The sequence below is a fragment of the Coloeus monedula genome, assembly GCF_965178545.1.
Source record: "Coloeus monedula genome assembly, chromosome: 2".
Taxonomy (NCBI): Eukaryota; Metazoa; Chordata; class Aves; order Passeriformes; family Corvidae; genus Coloeus; species Coloeus monedula.
In genome coordinates, this window is record NC_138782.1 from 59139972 (window position 1) to 59163157 (window position 23186).

At 39.0% G+C, this 23186-nt stretch overlaps 1 protein-coding gene across 1 annotated transcript in view; it reads left to right on the forward strand.

Moving 5' to 3' along the window:
- The window catches only part of NOX3 (NADPH oxidase 3), a gene marked incomplete at both ends in the record, with an annotated part of 39023 nt that extends 27862 nt beyond the window's left edge, over positions 1-11161 (forward strand). Inside the window, 3 exons of the mRNA XM_082302685.1 lie at positions 5327-5473; positions 8704-8828; positions 11035-11161. Of these exons, the coding sequence (XP_082158811.1) occupies positions 5327-5473; positions 8704-8828; positions 11035-11161 (399 nt within the window). The remainder of the gene's footprint in view (positions 1-5326; positions 5474-8703; positions 8829-11034) is intronic.
- Positions 11162-23186: the final 12025 nt, after the last annotated feature.

The following is a 23186-nucleotide window of genomic DNA, read 5'->3' on the forward strand; positions in this document are numbered from 1 at the left end:
ATTTGAGTACAGCTATCATTACGCTTATTGAACGAATATTTCTTAGTGTTGCCCACATATGGTTGAGATATAAATACTCATAGTTTCCATAATGTCTGCAGCTGTATAATTTAAAAAACCCAACAAATCAAAAGGACTACACATTTATCTAATTGATTCTTCACAATTAAATAGCCTTAGAGCCCTCATTTCCCCGTCATTTTTTTTGCATGTACTGCTAGTCATGGCTGGAAAGTTGCTACTGGCTTTAGTTATGCATAATATGTTTTTTTTTTTTCCCTTCACATTAGTGGTCTCATTTTTCAGATCAATTGCTACTGAAATTGATAAAATTGTACTGATCCATCAGATTCTAGTGCTAGCAAACATTTTCTCTTCCCTACAAAAGACATAAGAAAGGTCCTACTGAGTACCACCAAATATCCATCTAGCCCAGTATCCTGTCTCCAACAGTGGCTCTTTATGAACACCTAGAGAAAAGTATACAGACCAGAAAAATCATATGGTGATTGGTTTTTAGGGGACACTTTCTCACCATTGAGCAACTCGTAGCTCAGTAATGCCTTGATATGAGAGCTGTACCTCTGTCTTTAATATCCCTTTGTAGCTTTTTCTTCCATGAAGTAGTCTAATTGTTTTCTGAATCCATGTAGACTTTAGACAACCATAACATGTTGTGGCACTAAGTTCAGCTACATACTGAGAAGAAAACAAAATCAGCCTCTTCCATTTGTTTTGAGACCAACTTCCCTGCCTGAGGTAAATCCCTGCCCCAGTCCATAGCCTTCTGCACAAAAATCTTGTCTTGAAGACCCAAAAATCTAGACTCTTTCTTCTGTCAAATGTAACCATCTTTCTGGTCTTATCTGAGAACAGTTAAAGCTTTTTGCTTCATATTTAGGAATATGGATTTGAACCTTGTCATGCATTTATAGGAAAGGCTGTTTGCTGCCACCCTAACTTGAAGTCAGTGCCTCCTGTAGGCTGCCATACCCCCACATCCCACATGCCCCAGGCTGCAGGCACTGCTGTGCCTTACCTGGAGTGGCTCCCTGAATTAATTACACTGGGGAAGACCTCTGATTTTTTTTTGTATGCTACAGCCCACAGGTAATGTAGTACACTCAAGAGCAGGAAGGACTGGATGCTTGCAGGAGGTGCCCAGCTGCAGGTTTAAGAGGTTTTTGCAGGGATTTTCATGTCTACGATGGAGCAGCAAGAGTCAGGGATGAGAGATGTCCTCCTTGGACACCCCTTTAGTGAAAAGCTGGCTTTGCCCAGAGCTACAGGTCCAACTCTGCCTTCAGGGAGCAGGGAGAAACAGACGGATGCTTATCAACAAATAATTATTAATGACTTTCCTCATGATGGAAGCTGATTTACCAAGAATGTTCTTTCACCTTACAGGAAAGAGGTAACACAGCTCTTGCTCTTGTCCGTTGTACAAAATTCAGGATGTGGGAAACTGAAGGATAAATATCCATGAATTGCAAGGGAGCAGAGCATTACAGAAATAAGTGACTACTCAACCCCCTGCATCACAGATCTGATTAATAGCAATACTGCATCTAACTCAATTTGCAAAAAGAGCACTTGGAAAATTTAAGATAGTTTGCTTGGGCAAGCCATCAAACTGATGAATGCAATTGATGGCAGTAGGGTGGGTGGAGACAAATGAAACATAAATCTAAACCAGATTTTTAAGGGTCCTAAAGAATTGCAGTCAGTTAATAGTATGAGGCTTATAAGAAAAAAAAACAGATTCAGAATAATTTTTGATTATAGAAATGCACTGGTGCTACTTTATTCTACTGTTTTAATAAGGATTAATTTTTTTGGTTCATTTATTGTATTTTAATTGTACATGTAATATGTTGTGCTATGCTATGGACAGTCAGTGTAAAGAAAGGAAGACTTCTTTGTAAACACCATTTATTTTAACATATTAGACTAGAAGTCCTCTTTGATAAAAGGGAAACTAATTCCTTTTACCCGTAGGCCATCCTTCTTCACTATCTCTTTTCTTTCTAAGATTATAATCACAGCCAAGAATACTTCGTATAATGACAGTCTTTCTTCATCACCAAATGCTCGCCACCTGTAACGTGAAAATAAGAGGCAACTCAATGGGTGCCGTGGGATGAGCTTAAGGAATGTCTGCAGCTTCAGAAAGCTGCATCCTTTCCTGAGAGGGCTGTGCCAGAGGTGGCTTGACCCAGCTGGTTGGATTGGCAACAGCCAGTTGACTGTGACAGCCAGGCCTGCAAACAGCTAAAAGCACTCCTTCAAGACCCATAGTCTGATGTTCTGGAAACCAGCTCCCCAAGTTGAAGACCATATTGTCTCAGCTCATTGGCTAGCTTTTTCTTCCTCCTTCTCTGAATGTGCTTATCCCCCCGTCCTGCCCACATGCTCCCAGTTGCTACCCCATGAACAATTCTTTTATTTGTTTAGAAATACATATCTCCTCTCCACACACATGTACTAAATATACATTTCCACAAAATGAACTGCTGAAAAAACTTGAGAAATAAGATGATCAAGTAGAGTCTGGGGGAAGAAATTTCACACTATAAATCAACAGCTATGGTGTGATACAGACTGACAGCACTCAGTGGGCTGATTTTTGAGGTGCTGAGGATATAGAACAAGTGGGGACTTTAGGACTCAGAGACAAAAAAGCTACGTAAAGGTTAAGGCTATAAATCTTACCTAGTTTTGGTAATTTAAAATAATGCTCCTGTTGGCCACAAATATGAAATTCTATAAAGTCAGTGGGCTTGCTTTTTCCTGATAACCTATGCCAGTGTAAATCAGCAGCAATCCCCCTCCATAAAGCAATGAGTTCATATTTAAGGCAAAGTATTGAAACAGAAGGGGAAAAAGCAAACAGCCAAGATGGTTAGTACTAAAGTTCTACAGACAGTCTTATTCCTGGGCTGTAAAGATACCCTACTTAACCCTGAATGCCTTATCTCTGTTTCTGGGATCATACATCATTTATATTTCTTACATAAACCACAGATGGTCCCTTATAGTACACTCAGACCTAGGAAGCATCTCAAATTACTGCTAGTGTCTTTCACCAAATCTCCACTGAAGCATGGTATTACCACGTTTTTCTCCCACCACCTTACCAGAAGTCTGACAACCTAGTATATTAAATCTTCGGGAAATCTCTTTATAGGTTTCTGGTTTCTTTCTTTAGTTTTTCACTTCAGAAGTGTCCAATACGCATTTTTACCTCATTGATCCTGTGGAAAAGGGCTACAATTTCCAAAACATCAGAGTTACCACAATGATTGCTTTGGGGACATACCTTCCAGGTCACCTTTGAGATTGCAGTACAATAAAAGACAGAGGGGCTGGTGAGCAGAAAAGGAGATCAGCTGGAGGAAGCTAAGGGATTTTGCAACAAAATAAAAATCACAGTCACAATAAAATAAGTTCCAATTAACCAGTTTTTATAAGCTTAAACATTGTCTTTCATGCTGTTCCTTTTACATCTGAAATTGTGTATTTTTAGACTTCCTCCATGTTTGTGAATTATATCTTTGGATAAATTATGAAAATACACAGCCTGCAGAGGCCCATTCAAGGTTTGGCACCATCTGGTCAAAAATAATGGTGGAGTGTGTGGCAAAAGCTACAGAATTCAAGTAATAAGAATTGCAATGAGATTTGTCTTGTAATTGCACTTCAGACTGCCATCAGGGTAGTGCCTGGGCAGACAGGCTGGGAATTTCAGACATTCATCCTCTGGGTAGTACAGGAACTCACAGTGGAGTCATCTCTACATCTGGATAGGCTTCATACAAGGCACTGAGCTGAAACCAGGGGATGGACTGGTCCCAGTCTTCTACACAGCACAGCACTGCTAGAGGAGATTTCCAATTGGGAAATCATGACTGTGATGAAGACTCCTTAAGGTAATTCCTGACAGGCCTAGGAGGGCCTGAGTCTCAGTGCATCGATAAGACCCGGACAAGGGAATCTCATCAGTCCTGAGGCAGTTCCTGTTGCAAAATTTATTAACTTGTACACAGACCAGACATTTGCAAATGGTCATCAGAAACCATTCCTGCAGAAATGGTCATACAGGACAGCCTTCTAGAAATAGCTAATTAGTTACAAGATGTTTTATATGCAGTTAAGACAACAGATCACAATAGATCATGCAAATGCAGGAGCGGTCACAATAATCCCTTGACAGCTGGCTATAAAAACTGCACAGAAAAAGGTTCTTGTGGACTCCCACTGTTCCAGCTGAAGATGCCAGAGGAAGGATTCTTGAAATAGAAACTTATCATCATATGGACAATGACTAACCATCTTCTTTGAAAGATTTTTTTTCCTATGCAAGCATTACCTTATGCCAAGATATTAATAAATTAGTTTCTTTCTTTAAAAAAATCCCAAAACACTGCTATATTTTTGATTTACTTCAGTAGAGTAGGAAAAATAAGCCATAGGAATGATTAAAGGATGCCTCTCAGTGACAGATCCCAGGAATGTTTGGTTTGCCATAGACACAATTATAGGATGGCTTGATCCCAGCCTCTAATTTCTACCTGCAGAAAAAACTTTGATAACAGGCTCTCCAACCCAATAGACAACAAACAAAAAAAGATGAAAAATGAAACTAGTGAAATCTGGATGGGAGAAACTGTATCAATTTTTGATAGAGAGGAGCGTTTCAAACAATAGAAAACTGATCATGAGATAGCGGTCCATTTTACCCCTTTGACAACTGTAAATTCAGTTTCAGGTTTGTCTAGGAACTAGAAAAGAATTATAGATTCAGGTTTCTCTAGGAATCAGATGCTCCAATTTAAACATGAAATATATTTTTTAAAAACGGGAATAGGGACATTCTCACCTGTTTTATACAGGGTATATGACTTGAAGAACAAAACTATCTTTTGGCAACATCAACAGTTAACCTATGGCTAAGTCTTGAGGAACAAGGAATTCTTTGTGTCAATGCTGAATGAAACTGAAATTAAATAAATCCAAATTTTCAAATAATCATCAAGTTATTTGCAAGAAATGAAGGGCTAGGTATTACAAGTCAAAGCTGAGATGCACTGGCAGGGGTATATGGGAAGCTCGTCCATTGCCTATTTTCACTAGCACATTAATTTATTCACTCATTGTTTAGGATGAAAATCAAATTTTTAAATCATCAAAATTACATGTAATGATGTTTACAATAAATTTAGAGTGGAGAAGAGTCAAACACTATATGGTTAATGAGTTGAGCCAGTCATTCGGAAGTTTCATTGAAAGTTTGCTTCTTGTTAAATCTCTTTACTTTATTTGACAGGTTTATTTTTACTGGATTTGTCGAGACCCATCAGCATTTGAGTGGTTTGCTGATCTTCTGTTCCATTTGGAAACAAAAATGGCTGAAAAATGGAAAAATGATTTTCTAAGCTATCATATATTTCTTACTGGCTGGGATGAAAGTCAGGTAATAATGAAACTGTTACAAGTCTGAGTTAATGTACCTTGCTTTTCCAGTATGGTAACATATGGAACAGGAACAGCTGAATAAATAAATGATGGATGAAGGAGAGAGACAAAGAACTGTAAATATGAAGACACTAAGATGTCTGTTTGCATCTCACATTTAGGAAAACAGGAATGGAGAAATCAAGCCAGTGATTCTTCCACTCCTACATCTTGCCTTGGGCGAAGATGGTTACCAGGTGTCTCACAGAAAAGTGCATAGAGCTTTCAGGAGCTCGTCAAGGGACATTTTCTCTATGTCTTAGGAACAGTCTTTCATTAGATTCTGGCATTTTTGTACTGAAACATGGAGGGTTGTCTAAAAAGTGTAGGTTTCATTTACTCCTATTATTTACTGTAATTTCTGTTGTGCACATCCATATATATATATCCAGTGCATTTTTGAAAACTGCTGCACTTGGAACATTTTGGCAAACAACTTCATGGTCTAATTCATGTTGTTTGAAAAGACATTTTCTCTGATTGACTATAAATTTGCCATCTCATAATTTCATTGGATCATACCACCTCAGGCACTTAATTCTTAGACTGGGTCAATATTATTCAACTTCTTTAGTCTTTACCTAAACACAAATGTGTTGATTTTCTCTCTCTCTCTCTTTCCTTTTTAATGGATCACTCACACCATGCAGTGATTAAGTTAGGCACCTGCCAGAAAAACGCTCACAGGAAAGTCTTTGCTCTACTTTTTTATTTCCTGCTGTCTCTGTTGAATGACTGTCTAGTAGAGATGAAAAAAATACAGATTTCATAGAGCTTTTCCTTTTCTGCCTCTGCTGATACAAAAACCCCATTGTTTCTTTCTTCTTTCCTTAGAGCTTCTGACAAGTAATAAGGTATGTGCATAAAGCTGTATTCAGAAAAATCTACTCCCATTGTGAAGTATACGGCAGTTACAGAAACTACTGCTCTGCATTAGCAATATCCCAGGGTATTACCTAAAACCTGCTGTTAAAGAAGCTATTGGGGACAAACACAAAGTTGTCCTAACAAAACACAAAGTTGCCCTCATCTCTCAACTATCACCTCACTTCGCTCTTGGGCAAACATCAGGCCAGAAGTCAGGTAGGGTGACAACTGTTCTTGCTGGGGCATCTGTCTCTCTTCACTCGTGTGCCCTGCACTTTTTTGAAGGGCCTTCTTCTTCTCTTCAACCCTATCATCTATCTCCATGCCTGTTGGAGGAATGGTCTTCAGTGGCTTTTCCTCCTACTCTGACCTGGGCACTGTGCTCAGTAACAGCCTTACCTTCTTCAGATACCCACAAAGCTCCCTCATCTTACAGGACTTACTTATTCTTAGTAAATTCCTGTTCACTCCTCAAAATTTGAGCTTCAGCACCAGTAATATTTGAGTGATATTTTACTTCTCCCCTAGCAAAAATCGAAACAACATTCTCTGCATTCTCTCCCTGTCTCACCATACAGATGACCAGTAGTCAAGTGACGCTGAACCCGAGGAGGATGGGCATTTTTCACCTTCTAAGCACATCCTCCTTTACTGACATGTGTCTCCTCGTCAGATATGTTTGTTCAATGCTTTGAGCTCTTTGCAGACTCCATGTTGGCAACAGATGGTCAAGCAGATAAGGCACATGGTCTGCCTCTGCTTGGACGGGCACTCGTGTTTCAGCCTGTTGCTCCCTGCAATACCCCTGAGTCTCCTAGGCAGTTTTAACACTGTGAGCAATTGCAAAAACTAATACCAAAAATTCTGGGAAACTTCCACTTAATGGGAACAGCCCATCTTCTCAATGGGACAGTTTTGCTGCAAACAATTCAAAAAATCTGCTGCTTTTTACCTCCCACACTCACCAAACACTTTAAGTTCTTTCTTACACTATTTCAAGTCCTTCATGACAGTGGCTCAAACTAACCAGAAGAAGCTTTTAGAAACATGACATCTTGTGACAACTTTGCTTGACGAGAATAATTGTTTTGGTAAGGAACACGGAAAACTCATTAGAAGAAGAAATAAACAGTATTCCCAGGAAATGGATCTAAATTCCAGCCACCGCTTCTGCAAAAGAAGATAATGATGCTTAGTTCATGCTAGGGCCTGGACTAAATGCAAAGCCCATCTTTAAACTTACTTTCCTCCAGTAATTTCTTGGTAGTGACAGCAATGATGATAGTCTGTAGTGGAAACAAGCATATTACTCCTACCTAATGGCAGTACAATTAGGAGTGACGGTGTTTTTTGTTTTTAAATGCACCTGGGAAGTACTCAGCATAGTAATGGGTGTAGTATAGGAGCTGAAGGACAGTAAATGCCCATGAAAATCAGGATTTCTGTCCTGGCACCTGGGAGTGATGCAGCTCACTTGAAGTGGATCACCTGAGGTGATCCACTCTTTGCACGTGCCTCCACCTGAGGAGAAAAGTCAAAACATTGAGGGTTTTACACAGAATCACAGAATATTTAGGGATGGAAGAGACCTCATGAGATCCTCCAGCCCAACCCCCCTGCCAAGGCAGGCTCACCTAGAGCAGGTTACACAGGGACTTGTCCAGGAGGGTTTTGGATATCTCCAGAGAGGACTCCACAACCTCCCTGGGCAGCCTCTTCCAGTGCTCTGCCACCCTCAGCATAAGGAAGTTCTTTCTCTTATTGAGATGAAACTCGCGAGTTTTAGTTTATGGCCATTGCACCTCATCCTGCCACTGGACACCACCAAAAATAGTCTGGCACCATCCTCCTGACAGGTGCCTTTGAGATATTTACATGCATTAATGAGATCCCCTCTCAGTCTTCTCTTCCCTAGACTAAACAGGCCTAGCTCCCATAGTCTCTCCTCATGAGAGGTGCTCCAAACCCCTCATCATCTGGGTGGTTCTCTGCTGGACCCCTGTTTTTACCCCTGCTGAGCTGGTATATCCACTGTCTTTTCCATCAGCACTGGAATGCTCAGGACTTGGGTCTTAGGCACTTTTGGAAGTGCTTTTTACAATTCTAGTAATATTGTGAACTCTCAAATACCCCTCTCCCCCTCCCTCTCCCTCTCCCTCTCCTTCTCCCTCTCTCTCTCCCTCTCCCTCTTCTCCCATTTGATAATTGCATGGTTTCCTTTCCCTCATTCCACCTTTCCCAGCAAAGCAGCATTATTGCTTTTGCCTCTTACTTGGAATACATGTTGTTGATTCTAAAATTATCTTGTAAATTTGCCTTTAGGCTACTCACATAGCTCTACACTGTGATGACAAGATGGATGTAATTACTGGTTTGAGACAGAAAACCTGTTACGGAAGGCCAAACTGGGACAATGAGTTCAAGCAACTAGCTGAAAACCATCCTAGGTAAGGCAGGCTGGTTTCTAACCTTGTTAGGTAACTCTTCTCTCAGCATAAACAGTGGGAGGAGGGGAGCGAAAACCCTTCTAAATGACCCTTTTAAAATAATTTCTTCTTTTTTGCTGTGTGGAAAGAAGATTTATGCTTAATGAAGCTTTTAATGAAGAAATCTCGGAAAGAGAATGCCAATAAAATCTAATTTTTGGACAAGAAAATCTAATATTTAGAAGTATTTCAATATCCTGGCCTTTGTCCAGATATAATTGAAACACACAATCCAATTACTGTTCTGCACAAAGGACAAAGTAGCATTAATTTCCCTTGAAGATGGTTATTAAAGAGATAAACTGTGATTTTTTTCTTATGATGTCAAGGATATGTTTGTTCCCCTAACATATTTGGCTGCTCTTGCAAGACTATGCTGTTCTGTTATTAGTTCATCTCTGCTGGCAAAGACAGTTCATTTGAACTTGGTGGATTTGCTAGTGGTCTGAGAAAAGCTTCTTTGTTCCTGAAAGCCTTTGAAGCAAGAATTTGAAATATTTTGTGTTCAGCAGTAGAAAATTCCAGAATCTTTGTGACTTTGTGATTTCCAAACATTTACCTGTTAATGCAAAATAAAGGCTTGCACTTGGGAGACAGAGATACAAAAAGAAAAAGGAGAAAACTTTTTTTAAAAGATGAAAAAGAACCAAGAAAAAGCTGAAAGGGAGGAGATCAAAGAGAATACAGTAAGCTACAAGAATACCATAAAATTGCAAAAATAACAGTAATAGAGAATTCACTTGATGGAGGTCAAAATAAATACAATCAGGAAACACGAAAGATTGAAAGCATAAAAAGGCCAAGAAATAGAAAATATGACTTTTGAAAGACCTTTCATAGGGATTCTACTATATAAACAGCTTTTAAAGTTATATTTGAAACACTACTTTTTGTTAGTTACTTTTGTTAAGTACAGATGAGATAAAAATGTTTTTCTGCTGCTTAAGGGGGAGATGGGCATTAGCTTTCTATACTGGATCTTGAGGTAGTTCAGTAGAAAGCCAGTCCTAAACTGACAGAAAAATCTCCATTTTTTTCCTGAACCTAGATGCCCATGTTTATGGTCAATGTCGAACCTTTTAAAGAAAACCTTGCATGAAATAGGGATTCCTAGTGAGAAAAGAATACCCTATTTTTTCTTGCTCTGAGTTATAGAAGATTCAAGAGTCAAACTGAAGAGTTTCTACTGTGTAATGAAACAATCAGTTTTAGGAACTGACTAAATTTTGGGCCCCTGCACCTAGGTTGACAGAGTTCCCTTTGGCTGCAACAGTGTCTTTTAGCAGATTAGCAGGAATACACCGCTGCAGGTTAAATCTGGTGCAACTGAGCGCCACAGCAATATGGGCATGACTGCTGGGAGCTATGGCTTGGGCACCAAAATCATATCCACAGCCCCTTTGCTTCTTTAGAGGAGCAAACATTTTAAACTCATGCTATCACTTGTCACTTCCTCTGCATTTACGCAGACTGAGCTTTCCCCAGCAGCACAGCACGTGGGCATCTGTGTTTGCATATATGTTTTAAAACAATAAGTGTAGTGTACTTGGAGGCAAACCCTTTAGGCAGTTTCTAGCAGGCAACCAGGTTACCAGCTCCCTGTAATGCTTGTGCACATATGAACACAATTTTTTGTTTCATTTGTCATGTTCTTATTTTATAAGAAGTACCTATTTACAAATATTAAATCAGCCATTTTAAAATTGTTTGGCAGAAAAGTGTTAGACGTGGTGGGGAGGGGGGAGGAGAAGAAAACTCAGAAGTAACTGAGCATTTTGTATATTTTTTAGGAAAAAAATTAACTCAGCTCGAGAAAAAGCACTTAAAATTTTCAGTGCAAGCAGTATGTTTGCCTCTCTGATTGAGAAAGATATGAAGATCAAAACCAAAGAGCTACCATTTAAAACAGTCTGTGACCTCTAATATAGCAATCCTAATAAATAATGTAATAAGACATAATAAACATGAAAGTATCAAAATTATTATTCTCTAATGCAGCAACACAAATTATACCGTATGTAACACAAAATATACAGTAATACAAGATTTTTCAAATGCATTTCTCAAAAAGCCATTTGAAAAGACTCAAAGCTGGAGGCAGCCAAAAGGTACAGTGTATCCATTTACCCTGCTACTCTCATGTTTTTTGTTGTTATTGTGATTACAGCAACAGTATTGGTGTATTCTTCTGTGGACCCAAGGCTCTCTCTAAGATCCTGCAAAAGACATGCAATTCATACTCGTCAGTTGATCCAAGAGGAGTTCAGTTTCACTATAACAAAGAAAGTTTCTAGGCTGTACTTCTTAACTGTATATAGATATTACCAAATTGTGTATGTTTTATCACCTTCTCCCATCCTCTACTCATTCTGCAGCATTCAGACCAGATATTGAGAGTTTCAAATTGAAAGAGCGAATTGACTTCAGTGGAAACATGCCATCCTATGCCAACTAAAGAATTGGACCCCTTCCCTAGCCTTTTCATTGCTTACTTAATGATGCTATGAATCCCTCTACACTGTGTGAAAAAACCCACAAACCATAACCTTTGAAGAAAAAGGCATGAGTAAAATGGACATTTAGAACTGTACTTTGCTGTTGTGTATGACTGCAAGCAATACATTCCTGCTGTTTAAATCATGCCCATTGAAACCATTTGCCTTCCTGGTGTCTGATTTTACACTCATACTGCACATACATCCATACCCACACTACATTTGTGCCATAGCAATACTATTTCTACACACCCTTTCAAATTCCAAAGGAACAAATCAGTTTTGCCCTACCAAACTATGCACCATTTACACCTGTCATTTCCGTGGGAATGGTGTCTGTGTATGCCATGGACCAATATGTACTAAGGAAACTCCAGAAATTTTTGCACTCAGCAAACGCATCTCCTGAGACATGCAACTGAAACTGAGGAAAAAAGTTTCATGACAGAGTGATTGAGGTGGGAAGGCACCTCTGGCTTTTACTCAAAACCTCTTGCTCAGAGCGGGTTCTGTGAAAAGAGGAGCAACATTAGCATTCTTCCATTTCTCAGGAATCTTCTCTCATCACCATGACTATTCAAATATAAAGAATCCCTCAAGTTCCCTCAGCACTTGTGGATGCATCCCATCAGTTTCCATGGACTTGTTTAAAATACCCCTAATCTGATCTTCCTTCACTGAGGGTAAGTATGAATTGTTTCAGATCTTCCAGCTTGCCTCAGAAGCCAGGCATCTCTGAATGCCAGCCTTATCTGTAAAGACTGAGGCAAAACAGGAATTGAGTACCTCTACCTTTCTCCATGGCTTTGGGTGCCAGGTTCCTCCCCCACTCAGCAGCAAAGCAGAATTTTCCTAGCCTTCCTTTTGCTAATGATGCATGCATAGCAGCTCTTCTTCTTGCCCTTCACTTCTCTCACCAGATTTAACTCCCAATGGGCTTTGGCTTTCCTGACCCCATCCCTGCACACTCATTGTCTCTATTTCCTGCATCACTTGTCCTTTCTTCCATCTCTTGTATGCCTTCTTTTGTGCTTCAGTTCTGTCACGATGGATTTGTTCAACCATACGGGCCTCCTACCACCTTTGACTGGCTTAGTCCACAGCAAGAGGGATCATCTCTGATCCTGGAGAAAGTGGTTCCTGAAAATCCTCCAGTTCCCCTGGAACCCTCTTCTCTCTAGGACCACTCTGCATGGGAAACTTCTAAACATTGAATTCCTCCTGTGTCCTCTCCATGCCATGTGTATTACTATAAATGCACTTCAAAAAGGCATCCAGTCATGTGAGTTTTCCAAAAGAGGTGTTAGAGCTTTCCCCACCCTGCCTTTCTGTAGGCACTTGCTAGTTTGCATGGATACCCTCGGAATAGGCCCCCTTCTGCCCTGTTTTTTTGGTTGTGACATCTCTCCTGTTCACATCATCCTGCACACTTTATTTGTTGCTCCAGTCCACCATCATTTGATTGTTGCTCATCCACTCCCTCCCCATCATGCAACATTCCCATAAGCTACAACAGGGAGAAAAAACCTTCCCCTCTGTCCCAGCACAGAAAGTTAAAAACACCCCATATTTGAGTTGGACTGAGGTGTAACAGTTCACTAGGATCATATAATGCATTTATCCAGCCACATAATAAAAATGGGAGATAGGAAGCATCCAGTGTATGTCAGCACTTGAATGACAACAAATGACAACATTATATATGTACACTTACCCACAGACAAAGAATGCCCACTAGAGGGGACATAACTGTATAGACAAAAGAAACAGAACAATAAAAATTATGACAGAGAAGACTCCAATATTATTTTATACATCTTCTACTAGGGGATATGGTATGTGTGAACTGAAATTGTTCCACAATATACAGTTGTATTATTGTTAAGTTTAGGGCAATGCATCTTTGTTTTAAAATAGTTGAAGGTTTTTTAAATGCCTGCCTATGTGAAATGATTAATGCAGAGCATACTGTGTAGCAGTAAAGTGAGTAGAGAATTAGAGCCTCTGCCAGTTCACCTAGAGGCATTTATCTTTTATTTTTTCCCCTGGTGCCCATGCTGAGCCTCAGGGTAAGCTGACACATTTTCTAATATAAATTAAGCTTCTTTTTTTTTATGTGTGTTGAAAATCTTGAAGGAAATGAGAAATATGTGTAGGCACCAATACCAGCTGCCATTGCATGAAAGAAAGAGGTGACAATTTCCTGCAGATTCTGAATGATTGTCTTAATGGGGTTGGATCGGAGGTAACAAGCACAAAGATATTGTGCTGCCAGAAAAACAGGATCTGTTCTCCCCCCAGCCTCATGCAACAAGATGTAACATTTAGCTTCTGGCTCAACATGGCATCTCTTCACTGCTTTGATTTATTCCCACTTTTGCAAATCACTGTGGTATGCTACAGGAGACGCATTTAGAGCCCTTGTTATAGTTCATTGAGTAGCACTGCTGTTATCACCACCAGAGGAGAATTTTACTTGCATCAAGACTGAGTGACCTAGAATAAAGGAAAAACAATAATAATAATAAAAAAAAAGTGGGGAGGTTTGTTGGACGAGGATGAAACTGCATTTAGGTTGAATGAAAATCCCTTTATTACAAATACAATTTGAATCAAAATGGGAACTAGGAAAATTTGGCTTCCTGCCTTGTTGTGAATAACACTGAGCACACAGCAGCTATGATAATGTGAGTGCATATGTAACGACTCTATTATTATGTTTATATATGGAAACATCATTCACTGTCAGGGAAAATGAAAGATATCTTCATGGATTTGTCCATTCAGCTGCTTCAGCAGGAAGTGTTCAGCACTGTGTAGGAAAATATTATTAAATAAAATATAGTCATAACAGCACAGACTCACCACATCCTGTGACAGAAAACTAATCATAGACAAGGATCATAAATATACAGATTAATTACTTTGGCTCTTACAATAAAAAGAGTGCTATTATAATGATTGAAGTTGTGTTATGATAATTTAAGTTTATTCACTAGGAATTGTAAATTGAAATACATGGGCTTGTATGTTCCCTCTTCCCCTTCTCCTAAGTTGTATGTAGTAGAAATTATTTTAGTAAATTCTTTCCTTAGTTTACACTAAAATATTAAAGAGAAACTGCCACTCTTAACAGAAAATCCATCATAGGATGTCTGTGCCATATCAACACCATTACAAGGACTCTTCTGCTTCTTTCCTGCTTTTAGGTATAATCAAATGGCTTAGCAGAAATACCATTAACTTCAAAAAAGTGACAAACTTTTCAAAGGTTTGAGTACTCCTGATTAGCAGGAGATTTTATAAGAACTGCCTTAAAGGCAGCTTACTTGCCTTCAGAAAAGTAATAAACTAAGTGACATGGTAGATTTATAATCTCAACTGGTCAACAATTTCAGTGCTTTTTTTTTTTTTTTTCTTGATGGAAAATTGCCTGAATTTCTTCAGGAACAGAGAAAAGAAAAAGAAAAAGTGCTTCCACTGAGCTTGCTCTGTAAATACAAAAAAGCTTTAATGAAACATGCACAGTCAACCAAGTAATGAGGAATGCAAACCTGTGAGGGTCAAAGCAGCATAGCAGGTGATGGGCCAGAAGGTGCAGTACTTCATAGTGTCTCCTGACGCTTCTCAGGCAATCACTTACCAGGCGTGAAGTCACCTTGGTGACACTTACAAGGTGGAGGACACCCCATTAAGGACTGGCTGTCCTAAACCTTCCTACTGCTGGAACCTGGCTGAGCTGACGTTTTCTCACCTCAGTCAGGTTCTCTATTCTGCAGCAGCAACTCTGACTCCTCCTGTGTCATCACTTAATCATCTGATAAACTCTTCATTTCTGCAGAATAAAATTGGGTGTCCATTTCATTAAAACTGCAGCCACATTTTCCTGGAATGTCTACTTACATGTTACTGAATATGTTCAAATGAGAGTGGGCTGACGATTTGCATTTTAAAACTCTCACCAGTTAAGTCTATTTAACAAGAGTCTACTTGTCCTTCAACAAGTCATATCTTGCAGTGAAAAAAATCTCAATTACACAATGGTCTTAATATATGGGAACAAATGTGTTAGTTGACATGGAAACACACTTTTTCTCCTTTCAAAGGCAAGAAAGGACAAAAAAAGCTTAAACTATTTAAAAGATATATTAGTATCCTTCCAGAATACACAGAAGGAAACAAAAGTTGTACAGTATAACGAACCACTGAAACCAGCATATTTCAAAGGCTATCTGCTTCAAATATTTGCATCTATTATTTCTAAACAATAATGACTTCTAACACGGTAAGACATTTGTATTCATTGAGGATAAAAGCCCTGAGCCTGCCAATACTTACACATGTGCTTTACTAACTTCAAACAATCTTTTTACTGTCCTAGAGGACTAAATATGGTTTCCTTTGACGCTCATGCACAGAGGACTGATGTCAGGCTCAAGGCTGAGTCCTGAAGGCTGATCTCTATTATTCAGCTATTACACCACCAGACTGTCTTGATTCTTGTCTAGAGACCATTTCTCTGGTACAGTAACTCTGAATATGAAAGATAACTTACAATCACACTCGCCTTAAGGTACACAGATAAGATTGCACTTATACACTCTAATAAAAGGCCTAGTTTTTAGTGGTCTTACAGCTTTTATTAAGCAAAAAAGAAGTGGGCTTGGGGAGAGCTTTTATCTTCTTTTATTCTGGTCAAATGATGAATATGCAGATCTGAACATTTTATTCTGTGGATATATGCAAATAAGGAGGAAAGAGGGCAGATAAGGGCCTCTCCTCTCGGGCAGAATTCCTGGTCTCCAGCCTATTGCTGACCATTCCCAGTATCACTGCCTTAAAGACTGAATCTCTTGTACCCTTGCTTGAGATGGGTTCTTTGCACAAAAGCAGTATTTTTCCTCCTGCTGCTGTCTAAGGCTGCAAAAACCTTCACAGAAATCATTACTGTCAAAAAACTGAACTAAATGGGACTTTGTGAGCAAAGATAAGGATGTGTGCACAAGCCCAAGTTAACACACAGTAGTTGCAGCGTGGATGCACACAGGAAATTTGCAGATACCTATCTGCTTTAGATATCATGCACACAATTCCCTCTTACTGTAACAAGCACAATGTATTTGTTCTCATGTTTCTAGGAATTCATCAAGGTTAAAAAAAATGAAAGACAAACTTCAAATTCAAAAGGTCGCAGGCACATAATCAACTGGCAACATATCACACATTAATTATACACTACTATACTATTACATTACATTTAGATAAAAATGTTTAGATTGAAGAATGGCCACCATTTGCTCATTAATATTAGTAAAATATCCATGTAATTTTCTGAGTTTGTGTGCTGCTAAGAAAATTCAGAGGGCTATGCAGAATGCATACCAATGCAGCGTCAGCCATTTAAGATCACTCTTTTTTAGATTCCTTACCACACTGGCAAGAGGAAGATAGTTAAGAGGCACAATTGGACAACTTTGAATTTAATATCAAAGGTTTGAGGATGAAACAAACAAATGTCTGCTGTGATACTGGTCAACACTGAAGTTACTTCAAATACAAATCATGGGGAGAATAGATAAATTTGACCGAACTGGACTTTGTGTAATACAAACATGCCCAAGTACAATTTCTCTGACAGGAATGTGCATCAACTATTTTATTATGTGTTTGGCATTACAAAGATGTATCCATAGTAAAAAACATCAAGCATAATAACAAATGCTGGCCCCTCTACATCTATCTGAGCAAGTCCATCATCCTTCTATAACATTGTGCATTCGTAAAGGAGCCTGAAAATGCTTTAAAAATGGTCTGCTGCTGGGAGGTGCTGAACTGAAAGAGCTTTTAGCAAAACCAAAAGAAACTGTATCTGCTCAGCATTCTGCAGAATCAAAACTCTGGAGTCTGGACAATAAAATTAATCAGAGTTTTTGCCAAAATGAGGACAGTAGAATTTGGCTGTTAGTCAATATCGGTGTGGAATGATATATTGCAAATATTGAACACGGAACTTCAAATAAAAAAACTTAATTCTAAACTGTCTGGCTTGTTTATAATGAAATAGCCAATGCTTTGCTACATGCTGGTTGTCTTATTGCTATACATGTAGATAGCCATGAATAAAGTTCTAAGTGAAGTTCAAAATGCTTTGAATGTATGTTTTGTCATAATGCCATTGTCAGGTGGAAAATTTATTACTTCCAGTTTTACATGAGGAACTGAGTCACAGAAATGCTAAGTGGTTTGCCTCAAGCCCTCAAAAGAATGTCAGGACAAGGATTAACCATGCTTTCAGGACAAAGGCTATAGCTTGAACTGTGACAGCAATCTCCCTCTCCTATAAACTGCATTACATATATTTGACATGACCCTTAAAAATACCTGTGAGCTTTCTGACTGAACATAAAACTGATTTGAATTATTTTCTGTTCTATCGTTATTGGGCAGCATGGTTTGAAAGGCAAGTGTTTCAATTCTCAGGACCAGTATGATTCATACTTGCTTACTCCTAGAATTTTATCTATGATGTAAATGATGCACATGAAAAGTAGATCCTCTGGCAGACAATGAATGATTTCTGTGATAAAATAGGAGATTTAAAACAAACAAAAATTAATATTTATCAGAAAAGAAACAAGATTTGTGGGTTTTACTAAAAAATATTACTAAATATCTGAATATAGATTTTCATGCTGGACTCAAGCCTGATCCTACTCTGAGCAAAGAACACAGGAAAATGCCTGTTGCCTCCCATAACAGGATCCAGCTAAATACCAGATAGCACAGCATTGTACTGTCAGGAAACCTGATATTTCATTTTCATGTAGGGCAGATCAGAAAATTAAAGTTCCTCTTTAAACAATTCTTGTCAAGAATATACAAAAAAAATATATAAAAATAATAAAGCTAGGTAAAAAAAGCAATATTCTGCTTCAGTTTCCTGGGATACACTCATCCCCTTTATGACCATTTGAGGCAACACCATATTTGTTTGCTTTCTGATTTCTGTCACCTTGCCTGCACTTATAGAATTTTCTAAGATTGCAAAGGGGGACCTGGTTATTTCTTACGTCTATCCTCCATTAACAGCTTAAAATAAATTCTAACATAACCAGATATGAAGTCTTCATCGTGACTCTTCATCACTTCAGTTATTGGCTCCATAGTCACCCAGACTAATATATTTGGTTATTGCCCAACTTAAATGTACATTAAAGCTGCGTCTGCAATAATACTATTTACAAGAGTAAATTCATTCCTTCTCATTCTATTCACTAGTATTTTCTATTATATTAATGCTAGGGGAGGAAGGATTTAGAACACTTCACCTTCTGCAGAAGTAATCAAAAAACATTTATGAACATTTGCAGTTGTGATGGGAAGAATAGAACAGAAGGCATTTTATTATGCTGATTTTATCCTATTTCTTTTGATTGGTGTTAACTAGAGTACAAAGATCCAAGGCTTATCAGAGGAAAAGAATCTATGCATTTTCAAAATTCCCTGTTAATAAAATAAATTTGAGGGGGGAAAATGTAATTCATACCTCACCATGTGAGTCCAACTCCACTAGCTGCCAACACCACAAAGCACTGGAGCATACTGTTAGGATGAGGAAAGAAAACTATTCTAAAAGACAATATCAATCTAGAAATTCAGTCATTGAAAGCCTGCTTCATGAACTGAAGCTAATTAATGCTCGCATGTAGGGTTGAACCCAAACCATCAGAATTATAGCAGCTCCACAGCTGAATTACTGTTTTAGTATGCTGCCACTTAAAATTCCACCCAGTCACTTTAAAAGGATGGAGCACATGATTAAATTGTGCTATGGGAAGGGAAAAGATGAACAATTAAAGTAAAAATCTCTCTAAAGCCAGAGATTACCTAAGATATTTAAATACAGAATTACTTTATATTGCAAAAGCACTTTCTGCAAAAAACATCCTTTAATTATCTGCACAGAGTTACTCCTTGTACATCTCTGTTTAGAAGCTCTAGAAAAGGTACTTTTGTCAGCTCAGTCTTACATATCTGCTTCAGTAAAGGACTTGAATATCCAAGTATCAAAGCCCAATGACAGCGTCGACAGTGTGAATTTTTTTAAGCAGAGTAATTTTTGTGTGCAGATGTCTGGAAGAATATAAATATGACAATATTAAAATAAAAACCAAGGCTAGCCTGAGCAGATCCCTTTACCTTAGGAGACGGAAAAAGCATAGGCCATTCTTAAGATGGCTATGAATCAATAGTACCTGGAAGTTATTTTCACGTTTGGCAAAATGACTTTAACTTGGGACATTGTCCATGACAGTGCTTTCACAAGCCCTTATCTTTCATTTGCTCTTGTTTGGATACTTTGCTTTCCGAAGTAGACAAGAGTAAGATTTCAATGTGTGTTTAGGCTGGGAGAGGATGACCAGATGAATATGGCTATAAAACCCACATCTGCTAATGTCTCTAAATGATGCTACAGCTGCTGAAAATCATAACATTTAGTTGTCTAGGTTATCAACTACATCAAAATTATATTTACAACTGGATTTTTCATCAAATACATGGGATTACCGAAGGCAACATTTCAAAAGGAATTGAGTTAGGAGACTAAATCACATTGACTTTCAATGCAATGCAGGCATCCACGTGACATAAATAAGCGATGTATACAGATTAGTATTTTCAATACTAAGCCACGTAAAAGGCATGAGGGCTTTTGCTGTGTTGGGAACCAGCAAACTGTAACTGGGAAGAAGTCAAGGGAAAGAGAGGGGCAGAGGAAGTGGAAGAGGGGGCACAGCATTTCTAGAGACCATTGTTCATTGAAGCATAGTTCCTCCTTCTCCCAGGAGTAGCTGAAAGGCTTTCTCAGGCTGCCTTGAAGTGGGATAATTGTCTTCTGTGTGGTGTTTGCATTAGTTGTGACATTAAAACTGAGCCATCTTAAGAGACTCAAACCAGCATGGCTTTGGTAATCCTCTGTCATAGTCAGAAGACACGAAGAGCAGTCCCATAGTGAAGGAAACATGGACAACAACAAGGCCTTGCTCAGTGGCAGAATGAGTGGTAGGGCAACATGACCTGCAGAGGCTGTAAAGCAGGTGGAGGCCCTAGCAATAATTCTCTTTCAGATATGTCACACAAAGAGAGGGAGTATCAACATGGCAGCAGCTCCTTTACAGATGTTTCAGAGCAATCCCTGAGGCCCATAAATGACCCAGATGTCAATGGGTTGTCTTTGTGTGACTGGCATGGCGGGGGGCCCAGGGCACAGAGCTGCCATTCCTGACTGTAGAAAAGTGAGTGCAGATGTCTACTGGTAACTTAAGCAGGGATTGTTCTTTTCAGACTCATATTCAGGACAACATCATCACTGCAGCTCAGGAGTTTGTACAGCTCACTCAGAAACATGTTCCCCTAATGAATCATTGATTTTGAAATAGCTTTCTATCTGGCGTCACACACAAAAAAGTTTTGCTTCTGGTATTGTCTTTAGTTCTGGAAAAATTATATAGCATGTAGAAAATTGACAGGAATTTTGACTTGGGCTTTAAGAAAACCAAAGGAGTCAAAAGCCTAAGGTCTTGAGTTCTTAAGTTTGTCAACTCCTCCTGAACTTCTAGGCTACCCCTCCTTCTGAGCTGGATCTAGTTTTCTCTGTCCATACACACTGGCAATCATGGTAGATAACAGAAGTGATTTAGGAGAGGTGACCACCTTAGCAGAAGGGAGAGGTCCTTAATTGATTTCACTGTGAGCAGTCAAAAACTAATGTCTATGGATCCCTCATGTTGACTACCAGTAGCTGTATCTCAAAGATTGGTGGAGAGCTTCTAGAATTACAGTGGAAGTACACAGGTAGCAGACAAGTCAGAACTCCCAAAGCTGAGTAACACCCAAGGCAAGTTTATTGGATGCAGGTGTGGATCTTACCACACAGCCAAAGAGATACTGATACTGAAGTCAGATAAGGTGATGGTGGCAAACAGCTGTGGCCCTACTGCATATAGGTTTAGAGTTGGGAAAGTCTACCAAGAAGCAGTCTGTTAAGGATCACTCATCAAGTTATGTGCACTTGTGTAGCTGCCTAGAAGAAAACATACTTTCCTCCTACCAGTTTGAAACAATGAAAATCATGCCCAGAATGGAGGACAGTGGTGTATCCCAGAAAAAGTCTCTTCAGGTTGGCTTAAAAATCACCTGTGTTTTTGGGGCAGGCAGAATTCCAAGAGAGGTAACCACATTGCCTAGTTCCCTCTACAGATGACCAGCAAATGAGATGCCAGTTTATTCACTACAGGATCCCCCGTAAAAGGCAGATGTCCTGACAATTAGCACAGGATAAAGTGATCAGAACTTCCAAACATCAGATCTTAATTCAACTAAGACAAGATCATTCAATTGCAATAACGTCTGGGGCAGCGTTCAGCGGGTTGAGAAAGGTGATACTTCCCCTCTACTCAGCATTGGTGAGACACATCTGGAGTGGTGCGTCCAGTGCTGCGCTATCCAGACTAAGATATGGACTTACCAGACTGAAGCCAGCACAAGACCACTAAAGTAATTATTGATCTGGAGCATGAGAGAACAGGCCAAAAGAGTCTGGAGAAGAAAAGGCTCAGAGGGATCTTATCAGCGTCTTTAGTACCTGATGAAAGAAAATGAAGCAAATGAGATCCAGACTCTTCTGAGTGGTTCCCAGTGACAGGGCAGGAGGAAATGGGCACAAACTGAAACACAGGCCTAGATAATCTCAAGAGCTTCCTTCCAACCTAAACGATTCTGTGATACTATAAAGACATTGCTGTACTTCCTGTTTGCAATTTTACAAGTCTCAGGGCCATTTATGTAAGTTTCTACCTTTTCATTATTATACATAAAGCAGCACCAGGGAATATTGGACCTGCAGAGAAAAAAAACGGGGACCAAAAGTAAAAATGTGATCTGATTTATACTCAGTCTGATGGAGAAGTTGCACAGAGCTGGAGCCTTTGCCAATAACCTCCATCCTTCACAGTATTCTCAATGGTGATGTAATTGTTGAGTGTTGAGATATTTAACAAAAATAAGATTTTTGCTTTGTGATGAAAAACAACACCCAAGTGTCAGTAACTGTCATGCCTCATTTGAGATACCAAGGTCACTGTGGAAGCTGAAAATATCATCTGTTTAGTGGGGAAATGGGCTATGATAATCTACTGCAATTTTAGAAAACAATGAAGACATGCTGAATTCAAAGTTGTGCTGTCCAAACTAACCTTAGCAATTCAAATATGGGTCTTGGCAGAGGACTTACTTGACTCCTCAGAGAAAACCTATTATAGATCTCAAAGAGGAAGCTTGTGCACCTCCTCTCAAAGAGGAAATAGCTGGTTAACAATGTTGTCAGATGTGCTTATAACCACATCAGCTGAGTGCCTTTCTAACTGCATGAAATCACTGCCTAACACTAAGAAAACATTTTGTGAGGTGGTTATCAAAGACAACAAAGAAACAGTTGAAGATTAAAGTTTATTTAAGATATTTGAAAAGTACCAAATGTTTTAACTTGTAGTATTTGCATTTTGTACTGGTTACTAGAAGGGTACTAAAAAATGAAGTAGCTAAATTTGACCCACTCTGATGCCTGGACTCATAAAATGCAAGAGACAGGGAGAAGAGTCATTGAAAAAAACCAGCCTGGAGCTAATGAATGGATATTGGCAAGCTCTGTATTCCTGAAAACTATAAGTTACATTAAATGCCTTTCTAGCCCCTCTATCAACTCTATCTGTTCCACATCCTGCTGCTACGACTAGATGTAACTTGCAGATGAGGTACTTTGATA